Here is a 20425-nt window from a genome sequence, read left to right as displayed (position 1 = left end):
TCTTTTTCTTCTTCGTAACAGGTTTTGTGCATGCAGGTATTCTTGGGCTTTGTTGATTTGATTGGCATATTTTCTCAAATCCTACATGGTATTAGAGCTAGATCTGTTGTAGCTTGTTTGATATTTGGAGAAAAAGGGAGAACAAGGGTTTGTCGGATCAGATCTAGTATTTTTTCTAAGAAAATAGGGGGGTCACTAATTTTTAGAGTATTTTGAGGCCAAATGGATGTCACAAATGGATTCAGAAGGTGTCAAGACCCCCCATTTCCATATAAAGTTTGTCTGATTTGGACAACGTTGACCCAGGAGGCAAAATGTTTTTGCTCAGCAGGCCCGTATGGCCCTTGGCATGTAGTTTGAGGTAGAAATTATCAAAAAATTGCAAAAAAAAATTTAAAAAGCATAGTTTTTAGCCGTGGTGATTAACTAACCATAGCAGAGCCACTAGCAATCACTATTGTGGTCACCGCTGATGGTCCACCAGTGGCCTATAGTGGCTCTGCTAGCTGCCTCCGTCGTGGCCCCGCTGTAGCTCCACCCTCCCTCCATGACCACCAACGGCTCCACCGCATTTCTCTCCTCTACCTTCGCCCATGTGGTGGTGCATTTTTTTGTAGAGTTTTTTGATTTTTTATTATTTTTTATTTTAAAAAATAATTTTTCATGCATTTCGGAGGCCCTGCCTTTTTTTTTCCGTAACTTGAGTATACAGACATATTTTTTCAATCCAAAAAATGTGTTGGAAAGATGGTTCTGAGATGGAGATATTTCTGTAGGCTTTTTTTGGTTTTGATGTAGTTTGATTACCTATTTTGGCAGTCAAAGCCAAATGTTCTGTTTTGCACTCCGGGAGGCATATCTTGAGCATCCGATTTTTGATTTGGGACTTCTTTATATCATTGGAAAGTTGTTTCTACACTCTTTTTTAGTGATTCTAGTTTTTGTTCTAGATTTTTCTCTAGGCACATTGTGTTCAATCTTTTGCATTTTTTTCATTCTGGTGGATATCCTAGCTGTTTCAGGTTTGGGGATCAATTTTGTTGCTTTAGTTGCTTTAGTTTGGGCTATACCCTCTTTTGTATCAGTCTTATGTCTTTTCTAATCATTTTTGATATCATTTGTAAGCATATTTTTTCAAACACACCGAGATAAAGTGCCACTCCTTGTGTTTTGGGATCTTTTTCATCATTGTGATTCATTGTACTCGGACTATTTTATAAAGTGCCATGGGGGGGATAGTTGATTGCCATTTAGGCCCTCTTCCTTTGTCAAATGAGTGTCCCTTCCATGACATTAGCCCCATGATGTGTCGGTGACACGTGCCTTTATAGGTGTCTGTACCTCACTCTTGATGTGCCTAGTTCTTGTGTTATAGGAGATTTTTGGCCCATTTTTATAGTTTCCTATCACCTCACCCCATCTGCATTAAGGGGGGATTATATTGTTGGTTCTAATGCTTCCTTGGTTCAATGGTTTGTTAGTGTGAGCTATCTATTTAGTACCTAATCCTATATACTAGGCAATTGTAGTGGCTGGCTACCTATGCATTTTGGTGAGATGGATCATCTACCATATAGACACTCTCGGTTCGTGCCTTCTATTTCCATGAAGGTTCTACAGATCAACAGTTTCTTTTTGACAGAGTTTTCGGTTTCTTCATTCTTTAGTGGTTCTCTTCATGATCTCTCTTTGTTCCTATCTTTTGAAACATTCTTTGCTATCTCTTTTTGGAGTAGGGTTTTTCCCATGTCATTTTCTCTATTGCTCTAGTTTACAGAGATTTCTTTGTATTGGGTACCTCATCAGGCCTTGTTCTCGGGATTGATTTTTCTGCTTTCATAGTTGTGCTAGGTTAGCTTACCTTCCGAGCTTCGCTTGAGGGGGGGTGTTAGAGTAATTATTTGTTTACACTTATTAATTAAATAACTTTGATTTAATTAATTGAGTTGCCTATTACTCTAGTTTTTAAAAGATATCTTGTAGGTACATATAATTAATATTTTATATTAATTATAATTTGCAACCTAGCTTTTTTAGGCTTTAGGTTACCCTTTTCAGGTTTTGATCTCCTTTATAAGGATTGATCTCTTTGTAATTATGAGAATCAGTTGAATAATATTTTTCATCTGAATACAATTTTGCATGTTTTTTAGATCAAACCCTTGCCTCTTCTTGTCTTTTTCTTCTCCGTGACAGGTTTTGTACACGCAGGTATTCTTGGGCTTCGTGGATTTGATTGACATATTTGCTCAAATCCTACACCAACTATGGGATAGTTTATAACTTTGTACAAATGATTGCAAGTATGATCATTTTTTACTTTTCTTTGCTAATAAATAGAATTAAAATAAAAAATAATAATCATTTTATTTATTCTTTACTAATAAAATAAAACTATGAATATTCAAGAATTAAAAATAATAATAATGTAGTCTAATTATAAATAAATTAGTATTCATAAATATTAAATTAAATATTAATACTTTACTCATTATAACACTTGTGTTTCACTAATAAAATAAGATTAAAAAAATTTGTTTCAAATTCCAATTCAAATTCGAAAATGAACAACCAAACACAAGAAAAAATATTCCCGATCATATTTCGTTCCAATTCCAATTTCTAAATTAGCAACCAAATGCAAAATATGGATTCGTATATTCATCTTCCATGTCAACCAATTGGTCCAACTATCTTCCTAAAATGCATAACCTGGTTATGAGACAAATTCATCTTCCCCAACCAACGAGGCCTTACAGATAAGGGTTTAGGATCTAGTAGATTTGAAAAAAGTAGAAGCTTTAGGGTATGCAGAAAAGGTACCTGGATCTCTGAGAGTGGCATTCATTGTATAATCCTTTTCCAGAAGATTGCCCCAGTCACACAAACTCATTTTATAGTCTTCTTATCCTCATCCAACATATTTTTTCTCAGGGTAGGGTTGCTTCGAACATGATAATTGTTGAAACTAATATGTATAGAGGAATGTGAGAGAAAATAGACCTCAAATTATAGAAAAAACATTTTTAAAAATGGTTGACAAAGAGTGTGCTTAATGGTTTTTAAAAAAAATTTCTTTTTTTTTGGAGAGGGTTGATGAGTTGGAAACTTATTGTAATCTATTTTAGGAATTGAAAACTTACTTTTTTTTTCTTTTTTTCTTTTTCTTGGAAAAAGAGGCTTAAATTTTTATTAAAATTGAAAGGATTACAAAAAGGAGAGTTCAACAAGGAGTGTTGTCCTAAGAAACAAGATCATCAAATTCTTCTAACTCAAGGGGAAGTTGCCCCCTATCCATAATATTCCAACTTGGAGCATGACAAGAAGCCCATTTAGCCAAACAATCAGCAACCCTATTCCATTCACGAGGAATATAAGTAAACCTAATGAACTCAAGAGAGGTACAAAAGAGAAGAGTTTGATTAACAACAGTGGCCAGTTGCCAACTAACATCCTCAAGCTCCTGTGAGGAAAGAAAGTTCACCACCACTTGGGAGTCAGACTCATAGATGATCTTGCACAATCCCTACAAACAACACTATTCCACAACATATAAAATGGCCTGAGCCTCCATGAGATTGTTAGTATGGTCACCCTTATGAACTAAGAAAAAGAATTTAACTTCACCAAAATTGTAATGAGCCACTCCCCCAGTACCAACAGGGCCTGGATTCCCTCAGGAGGAACCATCAGTGTTAATTTTTAGAACTCCATGAGGAGGAGTCCACTACCCCTCTTGATTCACCCATGATTTCCTTGTTGTCGAGGCTGTTTGGGCACTCTTTGATACCATTGAGTTGCAACCCCATCTTGAAGATGAAAATTGAGGTGATTGCATAGAGCAAGATTAGATGGATCCATACCCCCATCTAGTGCATAGTTCACTTAAATAGTTTCCTGAAGAGAATGTGAGTTCTTCCACCAAAGATGCATAACACCAATCCAAACATCTTGGAAGATTTGACGATTCTTCTCTAGCCAAATATGCCAAAGAATGAATGATGTTTTAGGTAATATTATTTTTTAGATCCAAGTTGTAATCTATTTGGTATTGTATTTCTAGATTAGGTATTTTCTCAATATTATTAAATTTATATATGTGATTCTTTTCAAAATGAATGCATTAATCTATTTCGTATTATGTTTTGAAATTAGCTATTTGCTTAATATTAAATTTATATGTGTGGTTATTTTCAAATGGATTTGTCATTTTTTCTAATGGTGAATATGATATATAGTAAATGAAATTTAAAAATAATAGAAGTTATATATTGTCTATTTTGACAAGCATAACTTGTTGATTGGGAACTTTCACTATATTATATTTATTTTTGTATTTTTTCTAAATGAAAATATCATTTGTTTTAGGGGAAGTATATCAATATTCATTAGAGCTAACTTTGTATATCCACATATAAGGTAAATGGTACACTTGATTTTCACAAAAAGAACTATTGTCTTTATATGCAACATAACTACTATAGCTATTCATCTGGCTTCTAAATAGTAACAACACATGTTTTAGGATATATTATGCCAAGGGTCAAAGGTGATCATTTCAAAGTGTCAACCAATATCTACTTTAAGATACCCCAATAACCATTCACTACAACCACCTCAAAAACTACCAATGCTTATGCACAAATGTCTGTGTGCTATGTATTGGTACATGCAAATTTAATTAATGAACTTTTAGCTATCATTTTTAATTTTCTTTAAAGTTAGCAATTGGGGTGTTGGATGAGCATGGAGTGAATGTGAATTGGAATATGGGCAAGTGCTCTTCCCCTAGTAGGGAATATAATTCTTAGTCTATGAGATTATAGAAAACCAATTACTATCCATTTTGATAGGTGTTGTATACATCACTAATGAACTTCTAAGTGGACTTGTTTTGGGATTTGTGTACTCTTATTGTAACATTTGATCTATATGTAACAGTGTTATTATCAAGATCTTTTAGATTTTTTTATCATTTAACTAAATTTTAATCGCTTTCTTATAATGTGTTACACAAGTCTCCCTATTGTTTACTACATGTCACTAAAATAAATGAGAACTTTTAATTTAGGTAATTACCACCAAAGGGGGTGACTCCTATTATTGATTGAAAAAAAAAATGCACAATCAAATATATTAAAAAATACATGGGGTCCTCTAAACCCATTCTAAAAGCATACAACTTGAAAGAAAAAGAATTAACCAACATTATAATAATGTTTGTCAAGAATGGAGCTAAAATTATTATGTTGAACAAACTCCATCATCTTTCTTATTAAACAATAAGAGGTAACCCCAAAATTAGTCAACCAATTAGTCGCCCCATTGGCCTCATGATAAATGTTTGCTAAGGAGAACTCCATGACATCCAAGCTACCTAAGAAGCCAAGAAGGCCAAATGAGGGTTCGAAATGATATTATATGCATATAAGGCCAAATCTCACATTAGTGGTAGTGGAAATGATCATTACAATTGTAGGTTCGTAGTTTGTAATGCCTAAATTCCAACTTGCACATCTATAGATTCACAAATGAGAGAACATTGCATATAAGCCTCTATAGTGCACATGCATCTTGTTTTGTCTATGTCAGGTGGTTAGGATTCTAAAATAGATGATGATGAGTGGTATCAAGTGAATGCTGTAGATTTTGAGTCTTAGGCTAAGGTGAGGGTGGTCATAAATGGAAATTTATGAATGAGTGAACTAAGATGATATGTAAAATGGGGGGCGGTGGAGGGGGGGGTGGTGAACTAATAAATTTGAGTTTGAGTATTATGCACTCAAAATTAGAAGAAGTATAAAGAACAAGAAATGTAATAATCTAAATCTAGTTCTACACTACCAAAGGTTTTAATTTTTTTTATAATATTAAGAGTGTTGGATTCATCATGCATTTTAAAAAACTAATATTTAAAGAAAAATATAACATAGTGTGTGGTGTGCACATCACAAAAGATCTAATTCAATATAGTACTTTGAAAAACCCTTTGGCATAAAGATAGGTAATAGTGACATGTAGAAGTTATATAATTTTTATGTTTTTTTGTTGAGTATTTTATTTATTATGAACTTTTTAGTGGTGCATCTTGAAAATCATGTGTATTTTTGTGATCTATACATAACTTGCATCAAAAAAATTAAAAAAGAAAACATTTTTATTTAAGAGTGTATAGAATCAAGTGTTGAACAATCATATTTAATTTTAAATAAATATGGTTAAGTAGATTAAAGGTTATTGAGAAACTGATATACATATGTCTCTAACAACAATGGAGACACTAGTAGGCAAGATCTTACAACACAATGGTAAATTGTAATCCTCTTATCTGAGAGTTCTTGGGTTCAAGTCTACTTGAGATTAACTAATAATAATTAATCGTAACAAATAACGATAACTAACTATGGCTTTGACCTATTATTGATAAAAACTATGGAGACACTAGCAAAGAAAATTAAACTTTACTATGCTAATGTTGTCCAAAAGTAGAAAGATTTATATGGTCAAAAATTTGAGAAGACGTGTGAAATTGTGGTTTTAATTTTATAAATACTTACTTGATGATGTGTAAACCCGACGATATAGAAATTGACAAACCTATTTGGAAGAGGAAAACATGTAGAAAGGGAGGGAAATGAAGTTCTTGAGCCTCGTTATTATTATTTGATCCTATTAGCTACAATTGTCCTTGGATTGTTCATTTACCAAACCTAAACTTACTTAGGTTATTTGATTTTAAAGTAAGTCGATCATGTTAGAAGTATTTTGTTACATTTTGGGTGACTGACCACTTTTTTGCTCAACATCTTGGTACACTTACCTTTACACAAGGGTGAAAATTTAGCCCATTACAAGATATTTGAGGAATATTCAGAATATTGATCATGTATCACCAAAACAAGGAGAGATAGGGTGTTTATTTACTTTGACACACATTTTAGGACTAAAAAATAAGTTAGGCTAAATAAAAACACATGATTGCCCACCAAAACCTTAAGAAAAAATGTTTTGGGATTTTTCATCCTAGGGACATAAAGCATTGGGTTTTATGTAAACTAAAAGAACCCAAATTCAAATGGTAATTTGGGGATCTAGGATAGATGTCAAATCAGGGGGAGATAAATAGTTGGATCAAGAATTACAATCATGATATCTTTAAATTGCAAGAATGATGGTAAATGTATCTAAGAAACTAGTTTTTAATATGTCCAATCTTGTTTGGTCTATAATCATAAGTGTATAGGGATGAGTTTTGGTTGTCAATGACAACTAGATTCTTGTGCCTACTTCAATCAATGATGAGGTTACACTCATTTATTTTGGTGGGTATATTGTAAATAAAGTCACAATTATAAGAAATGTATGGCGACAAGGAGACAATATAGTTGATACGAGAGTGAAATATTTAGAAGGATTGTGAGAGGGTCTAAAGGAAAGGGAATGACCTACGTCAAAAAGGAAATATAAATACCAAAGCCCTTGAGACAAGAAAAGGGTAGGACCATGATTTCAAGTTTAATTTGATTTCAAAACCACTATGATAAGGCATAAAATCTCTAAGGATAATCATATAAGACTTAAATATAATCAATTTATCATCAAATTGCATTAGAAGAGGGTATACAATATGCTTAAGTATGACTTGGAAAAGTTTAAGAGACAATTGTGATAACAAGGAGTAAGATGGATAGTGAGACACGGATTACAAAATAAAAGTAAATGGTTGATAAATAAAGAGATGATGTAAAGTATAGTTGGAAAAAATTATGAAAAAAGGACATCCAATAAGAATAATCTAAGATTCCTAAGAAAGAATGATTGAGTGAAAATTATGCACAATAAAACATGTTCATATAACATTTGCAAAGAAACATTTATGAGAGTTTGTGAGGTTTGAACAATGTGTTAGCATGTGATGCAAATGATTTTTGTATAGACCATATGTTGTTGTGTTTTCATTGTGAGAAACATGTTTTCTTCAAGAATTTAAATAAGTTATACCAATGTAGTTGAAGGCTTAGAATGGAAACTAGTCTAAGTGTCCAAGCAATTGGTGAATATAAAATATTCTCGTTAAGTGAGTTGAATCTAATTATCAAAATCAAGTTAAGATGCACGATTATAGAGTTATCATATACACAATCATATCTAAGTGTGTCTACAACCTCATAGGTTAGGGATAATATTTGTAGGGTTATTATGGATTTAACTGATATTTCCATGAAGAACATGAGACAAGATAAACAATTGCATTTTATTGGTCAATCAATCAATCGTATGGTCAATTTTGGTTTGATTTTCAATTTTCATGTTTAGAGTCTACCTTATAGATTTCAAATTTGGTTTTTAGTAGAGTAAATGGAAATACTTAGATGGTAGGCTAACATTATTTAAGGTGGTGAAAAAATATGTTACCAAACCTAGAAAGAGGTATTATAGATCAAGGATAATATCAAGTTTTTGCATGGTTTACAAAGTTGTAATTGCCAAGGAAGCTTGTTTGATGAATAAAGTGAATAGTAATCGAAGCTAAACTGGATATGTAAGACATGAAGTGTCATATTACAATCATTTCATCTTGGGTCCATCTCAAGAAAAGCCCTAATAGGTTTGTATGTTATTTATCCTCTAGCAAGGTCACTCCAAATAGGATGAGAATGATATCTACTAGGATATGAAGATTATACATGTAGTGCCTGCCCCTAGTTTGCATTTCTGTTATCATTGTCAAACTCTTTTAGGCTAGTTTTATGCTTGATGATTAGTAGCATTATTTTGAGATTATCAGATATTGTTTCAAATTCAGTTGATTTTATAATGAGATTACTTGGTACTCTATACTTCAGGTATGCATGATGATTTTTAGTTAAATGGATTATCATATGTGTTTTCTTATGGATACTTACTCCATATTACATGTGTATGGTGTGTGTGTATGTTTTCTTTATGTATGGCATTTTTGATGTGGTTAAGGAAGGGAGTCGTAGTCACCTGCTAGTCGGGATCTACGCAATGCACCACTTCCTACCATTGTTTGTTTAGCTTAGAATAATGAGCTTGTACATGTGTGGATTTTATGTAGGTTGCAGGTACTGGGTATCGACTTCCTTGAATTGCCAGGATGAGCGTATCCTATCACATTATCTCAATGGTAAGAGAGGGGAGATAAATTCTTAAGTCCAAATCCTAAACCTTTAAGCCATTTGTCCTAGAAAATTAGGACAAGTATCTGATTTGTGTACCCTCCGAATGCATTGGATGACGTCAATTCGTGATTATAACCCTTTAGTTTGATTTTGTATGGATTTTGCTATGATGGGTTTTCATATTTTATTGTATGAGACCTTGGTGAATTTTCTATTAATTAAGTCTAATTAAAAGATTAAATTTAATCGAAAACTATTATGATATTTTAATATTTGATTACATTTAATTAATTGGAAAATTAATTAAATAAAGAGAATTAAATTTGAAGATAAAAGTTATAAGAATAATTTAGAATGTGATAATATTTATTTAATTTAACAATAATATATTTAGAGTTCATTTTTAAATAAATGCTAAATAATATTATTATTTAAGTTAATAAAATATTTTATCAATTAAGTTTCGAAAATAAATTAAAATGTGAAAAGATGTTAATTTATTAAAAGTATTTAGATTGCATGATCTATGCATGAGATGAAAATATAAGAAATTAATAAAAAAATAAAACAAGTGAATTTATTAAAGATATTTTTATTGCATAAAGTGTGCATGAGATTAAAATTTAATAAGTTAATTAAAAAGAGGAGTCAAGTAAAATTAAATAAAGTTGTTTTATAATTTAATAAATGTGCATGGGAAAGATAAAGGAAAGATTAAGAAAAGTTAATATAGAGTTCGAGTCTAGTGAGCAAGGAGTTCTCTTGGGTGAACGCATAATTGGTGCCTTGATTTTAGGAGAGAACTCCATATCACAATTTGGGGGTTCATTTTCAAGGGATCGAAGTTTTGGGAAAGATCGCGAATTTTGGAGAAAGAAGGACTTTTTGGGAAGGAGAAGGTTCTGAGAGGAGGAATTTTCTCTACAGTTTTCTTGGGCATAGCGATTAGCATCAGTGTCCGGGTAGATGCTTGTGATTATTCACTCAAATTTTAATATGCTCTTCCTTTCTTGTCTTCTTCGTGACTGTGGTTTGTTGGTCTGTGTTTTACTACAACGAATCTTGTAATTTTGTTATCAGAAATTTTTATATGCATATCATTTTCGTCTGTATATGAGAAAAATTAAACATTAGAGCAATCCTCCTTTCATAGAATTAAAATTTAGAAATTAAATTGGGAAAGGTTTGAATTTTATAATGAAAATTTTAGTTTGAAAATTCTAATGGTTAATGATATTTATTCTATTAGACTATAATTGTAAATGTTTATAATAAAAAAGTAATTAAAAAATAAATAAATAAATATATTTATATATTTATCTTTATCTAAAATTATTAGTGAATGGGGAAATTGGTTGGAAGGATAAATTTTATTAAAAATAAAATTGTGTGTGTGTGTGTGTGTGTGTGTGTGTGTGTGTGTGTGTGTGTGTGTGTGTGTGTGTTTACACATTGGGGGAGGGAACTGTTTTAAAAGTTTTAATTAAAAATATATATAAATAAAAAATATTTTTTGGGAGGAGGGGGCCACCACCCCCCAAACCCCTTTATCCCCTTAACCTTTTGGCACTGGCAGTTGCCAAAGCAAGCTGTGGTAGTTAAAGGCAGACCGCGGCTGCCAATGATAGCCTATGGTTGCCTTTTGTAGCTGCAAGGGCTTTTAAGGTAAGTATTTTAAATAAAAAAAATTTAAAATGTTTTGTTTAAAAAGAATTTAATTAATATATGTTATTAAATATATTAAAAAAATATTAAATGTTTTAAATTTATTAATATATTAAAACTATTAAATTTTATTAAGTGTTAAATAATTATTATGCTAATTAATAATAATAATGATATTTATTATTATTATTATCTGAATAATAATTATTTGTTTATCGATAGAATAAGTATTTAAAGAAGTTAATAATAATTAATTAAATTTTGTAATTAACTATTATTATTATGTATTTGGAGAATAAAAGAAAGATAATTAAATTTTAATGATATTTAATTAGATTACATAATTAAATTTGTTATTAAAATAAATTGAAACTGTAAGTTATGAATGACATTTTAAATGTATTAAATTATTATTTTAATAATACTATTTTAAATAAAGGGTAAATTATTTTATTTGATAATCAATAATTATTATTCTAATAAATTTAATAAATAGTGACCCTTTGAATATTTTAGAAAATTAACTTTGACCAATAGGGGTAATTCTAGTTTCTTTTCGAATATTAAAATGGGTTAATTTGTAGGGTAAATTCAAATTTTCATCTTGGTATGTTGAAACGAAAACTAAAAACCTTGCATCTAACTCAATAATATGTTTTCAGAATGAACCAAACTATTAGACTACTTTGTTTCTATGTGTGGTCTGTGTTTTGGGGTTTCAAGGTTTGTCCTAGAGTTGACCAGTCTTAGGATGTTACCAGAGGCTTGGGGGTTATGTGATTGTGATGTTATGATATTAGATCTCAATCTTTTATACCCAACCATGGTAATGTGATGGTACGCTCTATGATTTATGTTGATCTATTGATTGTTATTGCTTTCCAGTGTTCTTGTGTGATGCTAAGGTGAAATGTATGACCTTCTTGACTTAACCATTTTTAGTCCTCGACTAGTTATATTTGAATTGCTTTCCAGTCGCTTTGATAGGACTGAGGTGATTTTTTTCTTTTTTCCTGGTGATGCCATGTTGTGACATGTTTGACTTAACCATTATGAGTCTTTGATTAGTATTTTGGGGATGTTTTCCAGTTGCTCATAGAGAATTGATGTGTTATTGTGAATTATCTTTTGATGCTTTCCAATCACTTGTATAGGACTGAGGTGATTTTATATGATCATTTGATTTTTGATTTTATAAGCCTAGGGTAGGTTATCTATATGTAATGTTGGGAAGTGTCTTGTAATGGTGGCCAGGGCTCTAAGTGGTTCCCAGGGTAATCCACTGTAAGTTGTTTAATAAGTGAAAACATTACACTAAATGGGAATAAAATGAACCTAATAAGAGTCTTTGTATGTTCTCGCCCATGCCTTGAGTGCTAGGACAGACTAGGATGAGAGTAGAGAGAATGGTTGGTTGCGACATTGCATCCGCAGTATGCCTTGTCAGTACGAGAAGATACTAGTGGCCGCATAGGGATCACTAGGGGGCCAAGGTCCAGATAGACTACTAGGGTAACTCTAGCATGATTTGTTCGATGACACTTGCCCACTTACATAGTAGGTTTCTTACATGTCTTGTGTGCCTCTGGGTATAGATGTCAACCTATCTTGGAACCCTTGAGTTAGAATACTTTTAGTATTTCCTAGACTTAGAGAGTACTTTTGATATTTGGTTTGATATCATGTTTGGGACTTGAGGTTATCTCCTTAGCATGGTGGGAGTGGGCCATTTAGGTTCCATGCGATTGGGTGGTAGTGCTTTTAACTCTTACCATTGAGATCCGTCTATTGCTACTATGGCTAGAGTTTCCTTGATTGCATTTCCTTTCATTCTATCTTTGTATCATTATGATGGATGTTTATATCTTTTATGATGGATGGTTTCATTTATTGTATTGTACCTTGTATCATGAATCCAAGGAGGATGATGTAATTCTATTTTTATAAATGTATATTCTTTTAGCCTATCATACCCTATGACATGTACAACAGATGATTGAGCATTCTAAATTTTATTGCCAACTAGCATTTAGAACAAATGTATATTATTTAAATAGACTTTGGACTTTTAATTATTCTTTCATGTGAATGTGGTATTTTTTAGACTTGGTATTAATTAAATATAAATGTGACTCAACATCATGGGATCCTTAAGGAATGTAACCTATTATGTATGCTTATGGATGATTGTATGTTATTGCTTCCACTACTTTATGTTTGATGTGGATCTTATTCTTTCTTGTTAAAAAAAAATGTTTGGCAAACTTAGTAAAACTTTAGATTAATTCTTTTGGATCCCTTGGCAGGGCGTTATAATACACTCTAACTAGGTAGATATTAGAAGGAGTTTGAAATCACTTAACAAGGGTTTCTTAATAGAACTTTGATAGTCTAGTTCTTAACGGGCCTAATGATTCTCTTAATTGAGTATTCCTTAAAACGGTGTTGTAATTGCTCTTAACAAGTGAAATTTATTAAAGCACTAGTGGAAATTTGTGGGCATCATTCCCACACATGGTTTTCACCATCTAACAAGGGGTTTTCTAGGAAAAATATTGTTTCAGGTATTCTATGTGTGTGAACACTGTATGTGATTGGCTTATATGTGACATTCTCCTTTGCATATTTTTTAATGTTAAAGTTATTTAAGAAGTGTTATGGATTTTTGGTTGCACTAATTCACCCACCCCCTCCTTCTCCCCCTCTATCAATACTTGTGAGGCCTACCAGTTGGTATCAAAGGTAGGGGCCCTTAAAGAAGCCTAACAACTTGTGTGAGATAGAAAGGCATAGAGAGTTATAAGTACAAGATACAACTAGAAAAAGAAGAGAAGTTGATCCATGGACTAAAAGATCAACTAAATCCATCCATTGCTAAGAGGCTAGAGCTTTGTGAGAAACTGAATGAAATGGAGAAGACTACATTAAACACTTGTTAGAACATTGATCTAAAGAATTTGAGGAATCTAATACAGATTTGATGAAGGAAAATGAGAAGTTGAACAAATAAATGAAACCCCAAGGGATGATATTGACGGTTAAGTAATTAAGATATGTGAAGAGATAGAAGAAAGAAGAGTTGCAAAGGATGCTTGAGGAAAATTGCATAAAAGGATTAGAAATTTGCTAAGGATTCCCTAAAGACAAAAGAGGAAGATCTATTCAAGATTTGACAACAAAGTTCAATAATGCATGAAAGGGTTCATGATATAGGAGAAGAAAAATAGCATATCCTAAGTGAAAATGAAAGATTGAGGGATGAGATTTTGAAGACTGACCTAAAATTTGAAAAGGAAGTCAATGAGAAACTAAATAAGTATAATAAAAGTTTATAAAAGTTGTAATAATAGTTCCCACTGTATGAACCAATAAAAATATGGAACCTTTATCTTGTTTACATCTGGACTAGATTTCAATAAACTGCTCGACTCATCCATTTGTATTCAAATGATGAGGTTCTAAAGCCTTTGAAGTCATATGGAAGAAATATAATTTAAGAAAAGGTGCAACACACTGCCACCCACTCAACTAATCCCAAACATTACAATACCCACTTAGCAAAGTGTAAATTACAAACTGGATAAATAAATGTAGTCACAATAGCGATGAGAATAAATAAGGAGAAAACATCTTAGAGCATGAATTTAGTGAGCTTGTGCAAATGGGCATTTGATAAATCCTATGAAATTTTTGTTTGTAATTACCAGAGATTTGAAAGAGACATTTAAACTCAAGTCTCAACCTCTGAAACTATGTCACAAAATTATCAAATACTTTGTGATTTCTTTGCCGTATTTTTCCTTATTCATCACCTACATCTCTTTTATGTATCGTTGTCTCTATACTGCTTCTCCCCTTGCCACCAAATAACTTCAAAAACACAAACAAATAAGATAAATGGAAAATTTTTGAATCACATCCAGCCACATGAATTATTTTAAGGTTTTCACTTTCCCATGATTCCTAGGTGTGTGGATTATTAACATTTTTCCTAATTTTGTTAAACTAGATACATAAATGACTACCAAAAAAGTAGGCATAGCCAATCATAAAACATGATTACATACATAAAAATATGTTTTAAGCCCATGATTCCTAGGTGTGTGGACTATTAACATAGTTAGATACAAGACTGACTACCAACAAAAGTAGCCATAACCAATCATAAAACATGATTAAATACATAAAAATAAATTTTAATAGAATAATTTTAGGAGACCATATGTTAAATGATTTGAGCACGGCTTTCAAAGCACAAATGAATTGTAAAGAAGGATATGAAAACTATAGTCTCCTCCTATCAATAGCGAGACTAATAAATGATAAAAATAAGTTCAAAATAAAGAAGCATTTTGACCTGTACACTATGATGACTTTATATGTATTATTCTTATGAATAATTAATTATTAATAACTAATCATTATTTATAATTTATTATTAAATATGTATAATTGATTTTAATTTTAAGAAAATATATGCAAGATTCATAGGTGATAAACTAATAGTTTATCTTTTTCTCTACAAAATTAAGTAGGTTGAGATATATTCATACTAAGATTTAAATTTAAAGGATCTAACAAATTAGACATGTATCAATGAAATGAAATTCTAACATGCTTTTAATAAGATAAAAATAAAGTTCTGTAGTTCTCTTTGTTTCTTGTGTTGTTCTGCTCTATTTGGTATTCAATAAATTTTTTACCCATCTTTTAAATTAAATAAGTTAAAAATAAATTTAAGAAACAAAAAATTAAATAAATTATAATATTTTTTATAAAATTAATAGAACATAATATTAAGAATAGATAACATTTCAGAAACAAAGGAAATGCACCATGCTTCAAGGAATACATTAAAGTTTACACAATTAAGATAATTGCAACATCAAATTTATTAGGATAATTACATGGTTCATATGAGTTTATTGTTGAAGTAAATATTTTTTGAATTTTTTTTTTATGTTGGAACTAAAAGAGAGGTAAAATTTTTATTGAATATCAAAGAGAACAGAACAACAGAGGAAATAAAGAGCACTAAAGAGTTTTATCATGGTCCACAAGTTGAACCAGCTTATAAGAAAATGGAAGCATCCTATGATAAACAATGTTCCAATCTAGCTAATTAATTTAAAAGTTTACTTTTCTTGGCACATGCTATAGCATCTTTAAAAGCTTGCTCTACACTATATTTATAAGAGAAACCAAGATCCAATAATTTTTTGGAAGAAAATGGTACATATTTATTATTAGAATCCTCTTCAGAAGAAAACCTGCAATAAACATGAAAGAAAATTTGTCATTGATGTCTATAAACATGAAAGATAAATTGTCATTGATTTCCACATACTATAGATCACTAAACTACTTAAAAATCATTTACTTACTCAAGTGAAATCTTCAACTCTTTAGCAAGAAAATCTTTAAGAGGCTTGATAGTAGCAGAACCAACAAAACAACCATGCCGGCCTAGTGCACTAGGATGCTCCATCAAAAATATATGAGCATTGCATGTATCCTCGATATGAGCTATTGGTACGGAGCCGAATAAAATTTGAAAATACTTTATAAGTTCATAGTATGAAGGGTCCCCTGCCAAAAACAAACAATATTAGTAAGATCCAGAATTGAAACTATTTTGCTAAAAAAGAGCATTTATCTGTACCTTCAATTCAGATAACATTCGAAAAGAGGATGTATCTATGTATACCTCCAATTAGGGCAGATATTACTTTAAAAGATGTCAAATCGTTTGTGTTTGTGAACCAAGGCCCAATAACAAAAGCTGGTTGCACTGTTATGACCTCAAGGTTGTATTTGGCACCATAATTAAGGGCTTCCTGCTCTGCTAACGTCTTTGCACTCATATACCAAGCCATAGCATTTTCTTGAGACTTAAGGTAATCCAGAGGGCTCCAACATGATTCATCAATGCATGAATGAGCTAATTCCCCCTTGTCATTCAATGGACAAATAGCAGCAACAGATGAAGTGAAAATCACTCTCCTAACAGTTTTAGCTCTTGTGCATGCTTTCATCACATTAAGTACACCATTTACAGCAGGTACAATGTAATCTTCCTGCATCTCATCAGTTTTACAGCAACAATTTATATTTGTAACAGAATGAAAAACTACTGAATTTAAATAGCAAAAGGTTTCGTAATCAAACTGCTTATTGTAAATTTCAACATTATTTATGAGTAAAATATCTTGAATGATTTAAGTTAACAGTTATGAACAACTTTACATATTATCTACATAAAATAATAAATAATTATCTTATCCAAACTTATAAAACTATAAGGTAATTGCTTTCGTTTTATTTAATGAAATGTATATATGAAACTTATTTAAGATCTAAGTTCATCAAATTTCTGAAAAAATTACTTATAATTTTCAAAATAAATTACTTACAGGAGAGGATCGAACACCCACAGGACCGGCTAAATGAAAAACTCCTTCACAACCCTCCACTGCAGAATCAAAGCTTCCCTCTTTCAGCAGATCAGCTTGGAAAAGCTTAAGCCTGTCCCCTGCTCCTGCAAGATCTAATAAAGGCCGATATTTTTTCTCGTCTCCTGCAATTTTTGGTGAAAACCGTCTAAATATATATTTTTTAAAGTCTCTATTTAAATGTTAAACATATATTTTCTTGAAATAGAATCTTTAAAGCAAATTACTTACTGCTAACGATTCAGGATCTTTCGGATTCATTAAAAAGTCACAGGATTCAGGGTAAGGTTAATAAGTACCTGGATCTTTAATTTATTGGTAAAAATTTACTGAAATTTTACAGATAACAGCTCTGTTTAAGCGTTGGACGCGATTTTTTAAAATAAAACATCTAAAGCACATTATTTACTGTTTAAGTGTTTAAGATCTAGCAGATCTGGGAAAAACAGAAGCTTCAGGGTGAAGATAAAAGCTACCTGGATCTCTGAGAGTGGCGTTCACCGTGTAACCCCTTTCCAGAAGATTTTTAACCAGCCATGATCCGATGTGTCCTGATGCTCCAGTCACACATACTCGTTTTACAGTCTTCTCAGTCTTATCCGCCATTATTTTTCTTAGGACAGAGCCGCGTGGGACTTCAGTTTTCTTCCAACTAGGTCTCTGTAACTAATGGTAGATGTTTATTTTAAAGTAAAATACATTATAAGAAGATAGTTCAGAAAGAGCATATATCGATAAACGTTTTTTAACTATTGTTTGGATTGCAATCTCAATATTATATTATTAGCTCCGTTTCTATGTTTTATGCAACTCTTGAGTGCTCAAAGTAATTACTTTAACAGAATTTTAGAATTAATTTATTCTTAAAGTTTGTTACATAGCCAGTTGTTTTGATATTTTTTTTAATTTGAATAAAATTATTTATTTAAATTTCCATCGACTCCCGCCACTAAAAAGATGATCAAAAATCAAAATTTAAATGTGACACAGTCGTTTTACGGTATTTAATTTTGCATGATTGTAAGAGAAAATATACCGATAAAATTGAAATCCATTTACAAGAAGATAGTCCATAAAGAAAAAATTGAATTCCATATACAAGAAGATAGTCCAGAAAGATTTGACAGGCTCTTGTTGGATGGATGTAATCAGTTCTATATTTTATTTTAGAATTGCTCTCTTGCTGGTAAATTAAGATGGTGATTGAGACTCATCTATTAAATAAAATTACTTTAATTTTCATTTAATATTAGAGGGGTCACACTTATCGAATCATTTCAAGATTTAGTTCTTTTTTTTTTTTAAAATAATTTTAGTTTATTTGTTTTATTAGTTCTTAGTTTATATCTTAGAATATTATTTCATTATTTCTAACATTAGTAACCTCTGGCTATCTTTCAGCCTTTTTGTATTCTAGGGTCAGCCCTAGTTCTTTTGACTGCTATCTAATACTTGAATAACTCTCTTTCTAATTTTTCTCCATTTTGAAATTAATTTAATTTAATTTTAATATTTTTTGATATTTTTATGACATTATAGAATCTTGTCACTTTCTTATAAAATCTCATTGTTTTTCACAATGTATAATAGAAATAATTGAAATAATAACAACTAGTCTATAGAATATTGTTGGTACATAAAATGTCCTTGTTAGATTTCAATTAATTAATTTTTAATTTGTCTAATTATTGATGGTAATGTTGTTTTCAATTTTTTATTTGTGTGATATTAGTTTTTAATATTGTTAACTTTAGCTCTTAATAAAGTATAGATTAGATCCCATTGCCTCTATGGCCAGTTTGTCTATGGATGTTATGGAATTCAAATAATCTTATTATTGATTTGTCATTCAATCATATTATTTAAGTATAATTAGTAGATAGATGAAATGCATTATTGAGAATTTATCTAAGTGTATGTTTAATCTTGAATTAATTATTACAATAACAATATATTCTTGAAGTATTATTTAAGTATAATTAGTAGATAGATGAAATATGTTATTGAGAATTTATATAGGTGCACGTTCAATCTTGAATCAATTATTTCAAGAACAATATCTTCTTGGAGTTTGATTTAGAGTGGAGAATTCATTAAAATTGTATCTCCGCCTAAGAGAATCTCTCTCGATTTTATTATTATATCAAATGCTATTTGAGTGATTTTCATTATCATTATTAAGTTTAAGTTGTATGATGACCACTTCATAGAATTTCTAGGCAACTTGGTGTGGTCTCCATTGAAAATAAATGCTAGGTAAGTATGCTTGTACCATGCTCTTAAAAGTAATGTACATAACTCCTCAACTATCTCTTTTCTTCTTTAAAACAGTTTTATGAAGGATATTCCTTGTTTTGCTTTCATAGACTAGCCTCTACCATAAGTGATACCACCACTCTAAGGGCTCATTTGGTTGTTGGAGTACAACTGGAATAGGAATAAAATATTAAAATTTGTTTTGTATGCTTTGTGTGATACCCCAAATCAAAATTGGGAATATGAATGTACGCCAAATCAAAATTGGGAATAAGTCAAAGGGCCCTTGGTCTACTGGTGAAGTTGAATGGCTCACAAAGAGCCCACTAGGGATCAAGTCTTGCTGAGTGCAAGGCCCAAAGACATCATAAGGGATGAGGTCGGGATCATGCCTCGGGCGAATTTGGTAGCGTGGATGCTAGTTAGTCCTTGGCTCTAAGCTGAAAAGGTTTCAAGCACGAGTGGGCCCGTATCAGGTTCCTAAAACGTCTAGGTGGCCTTCGTTGGTTGGGAGCTTGTGGGCTTCATGCCTCGCTAGGCTACCTCGTAGGTTTGAACCCTCTATCAAAAAAAAAAAAAAAAAATTGGGAATAGGAATGCATATTCTCATTTTGGCCTCAAAATGAGCATTTGACCATTCCCAAAAATACTTGTTATTGAAATAGATTATTCTTATTCCTATTTTGACTTTTTCTAATTTGATAACATTTTCAAATCCACTATTGGTTCAAGTTCACTAGCTTCCAAATGTTCTCTCGCAATGTGGGGCATCTGATCAGATCCTTCTTTCTATCTGAGTGTTATACAAGGGAAACCCAAATTATAAAAGAAGAAGCATGACATCTATAGGTAAAGAATTTAGCAGGCCCAAAACAATGCTTGGCACTATGAAGCCTTCTCACATGA

At 31.3% G+C, this 20425-nt stretch overlaps 1 protein-coding gene across 1 annotated transcript; it reads right to left on the bottom strand.

The window, feature by feature from the left end:
- Positions 1–15789: 15789 nt before the first annotated feature.
- LOC149557813 (putative anthocyanidin reductase) lies at positions 15790–18060 on the bottom strand. The gene is made up of 5 exons (XM_089832300.1): positions 17740–18060; positions 17225–17388; positions 16519–16888; positions 16196–16400; positions 15790–16081 (listed from the first exon to the last, which is right to left on the bottom strand). The coding sequence occupies exons 1-5, from the start codon at positions 17867–17869 to the stop codon at positions 15934–15936; spliced, it is 1017 nt and encodes a 338-aa protein (XP_089688426.1). The 5' UTR covers positions 17870–18060; the 3' UTR covers positions 15790–15933.
- Between the last annotated feature and the right edge of the window lie 2365 nt (positions 18061–20425).

Source organism: Cupressus sempervirens, chromosome 5, assembly GCF_028749045.1.
Source record: "Cupressus sempervirens isolate cs-2001-9-10 chromosome 5, ASM2874904v1, whole genome shotgun sequence".
Lineage (NCBI taxonomy): Eukaryota > Viridiplantae > Streptophyta > Pinopsida > Cupressales > Cupressaceae > Cupressus > Cupressus sempervirens.
This window is presented reverse-complemented; position numbering and strand designations above follow the sequence as displayed.

What these genes read in the sequence shown, in the direction of transcription:
- LOC149557813 (XM_089832300.1), bottom strand. Translation starts at nt 17,869, where the DNA reads ATGGCGGATAAGACTGAGAAGACTGTAAAACGAGTATGTGTGACTGGA. An exon ending in AATATCTGCCCTAATTGGAG is followed by an intron (nt 16,401 to 16,518) that starts GTATACATAGAT and finishes TGTTTTTGGCAG; the next exon opens with GGGACCCTTCATACTATGAA. An exon ending in GAGTTGAAGATTTCACTTGA is followed by an intron (nt 16,082 to 16,195) that starts GTAAGTAAATGA and finishes TGTTTATTGCAG; the next exon opens with GTTTTCTTCTGAAGAGGATT.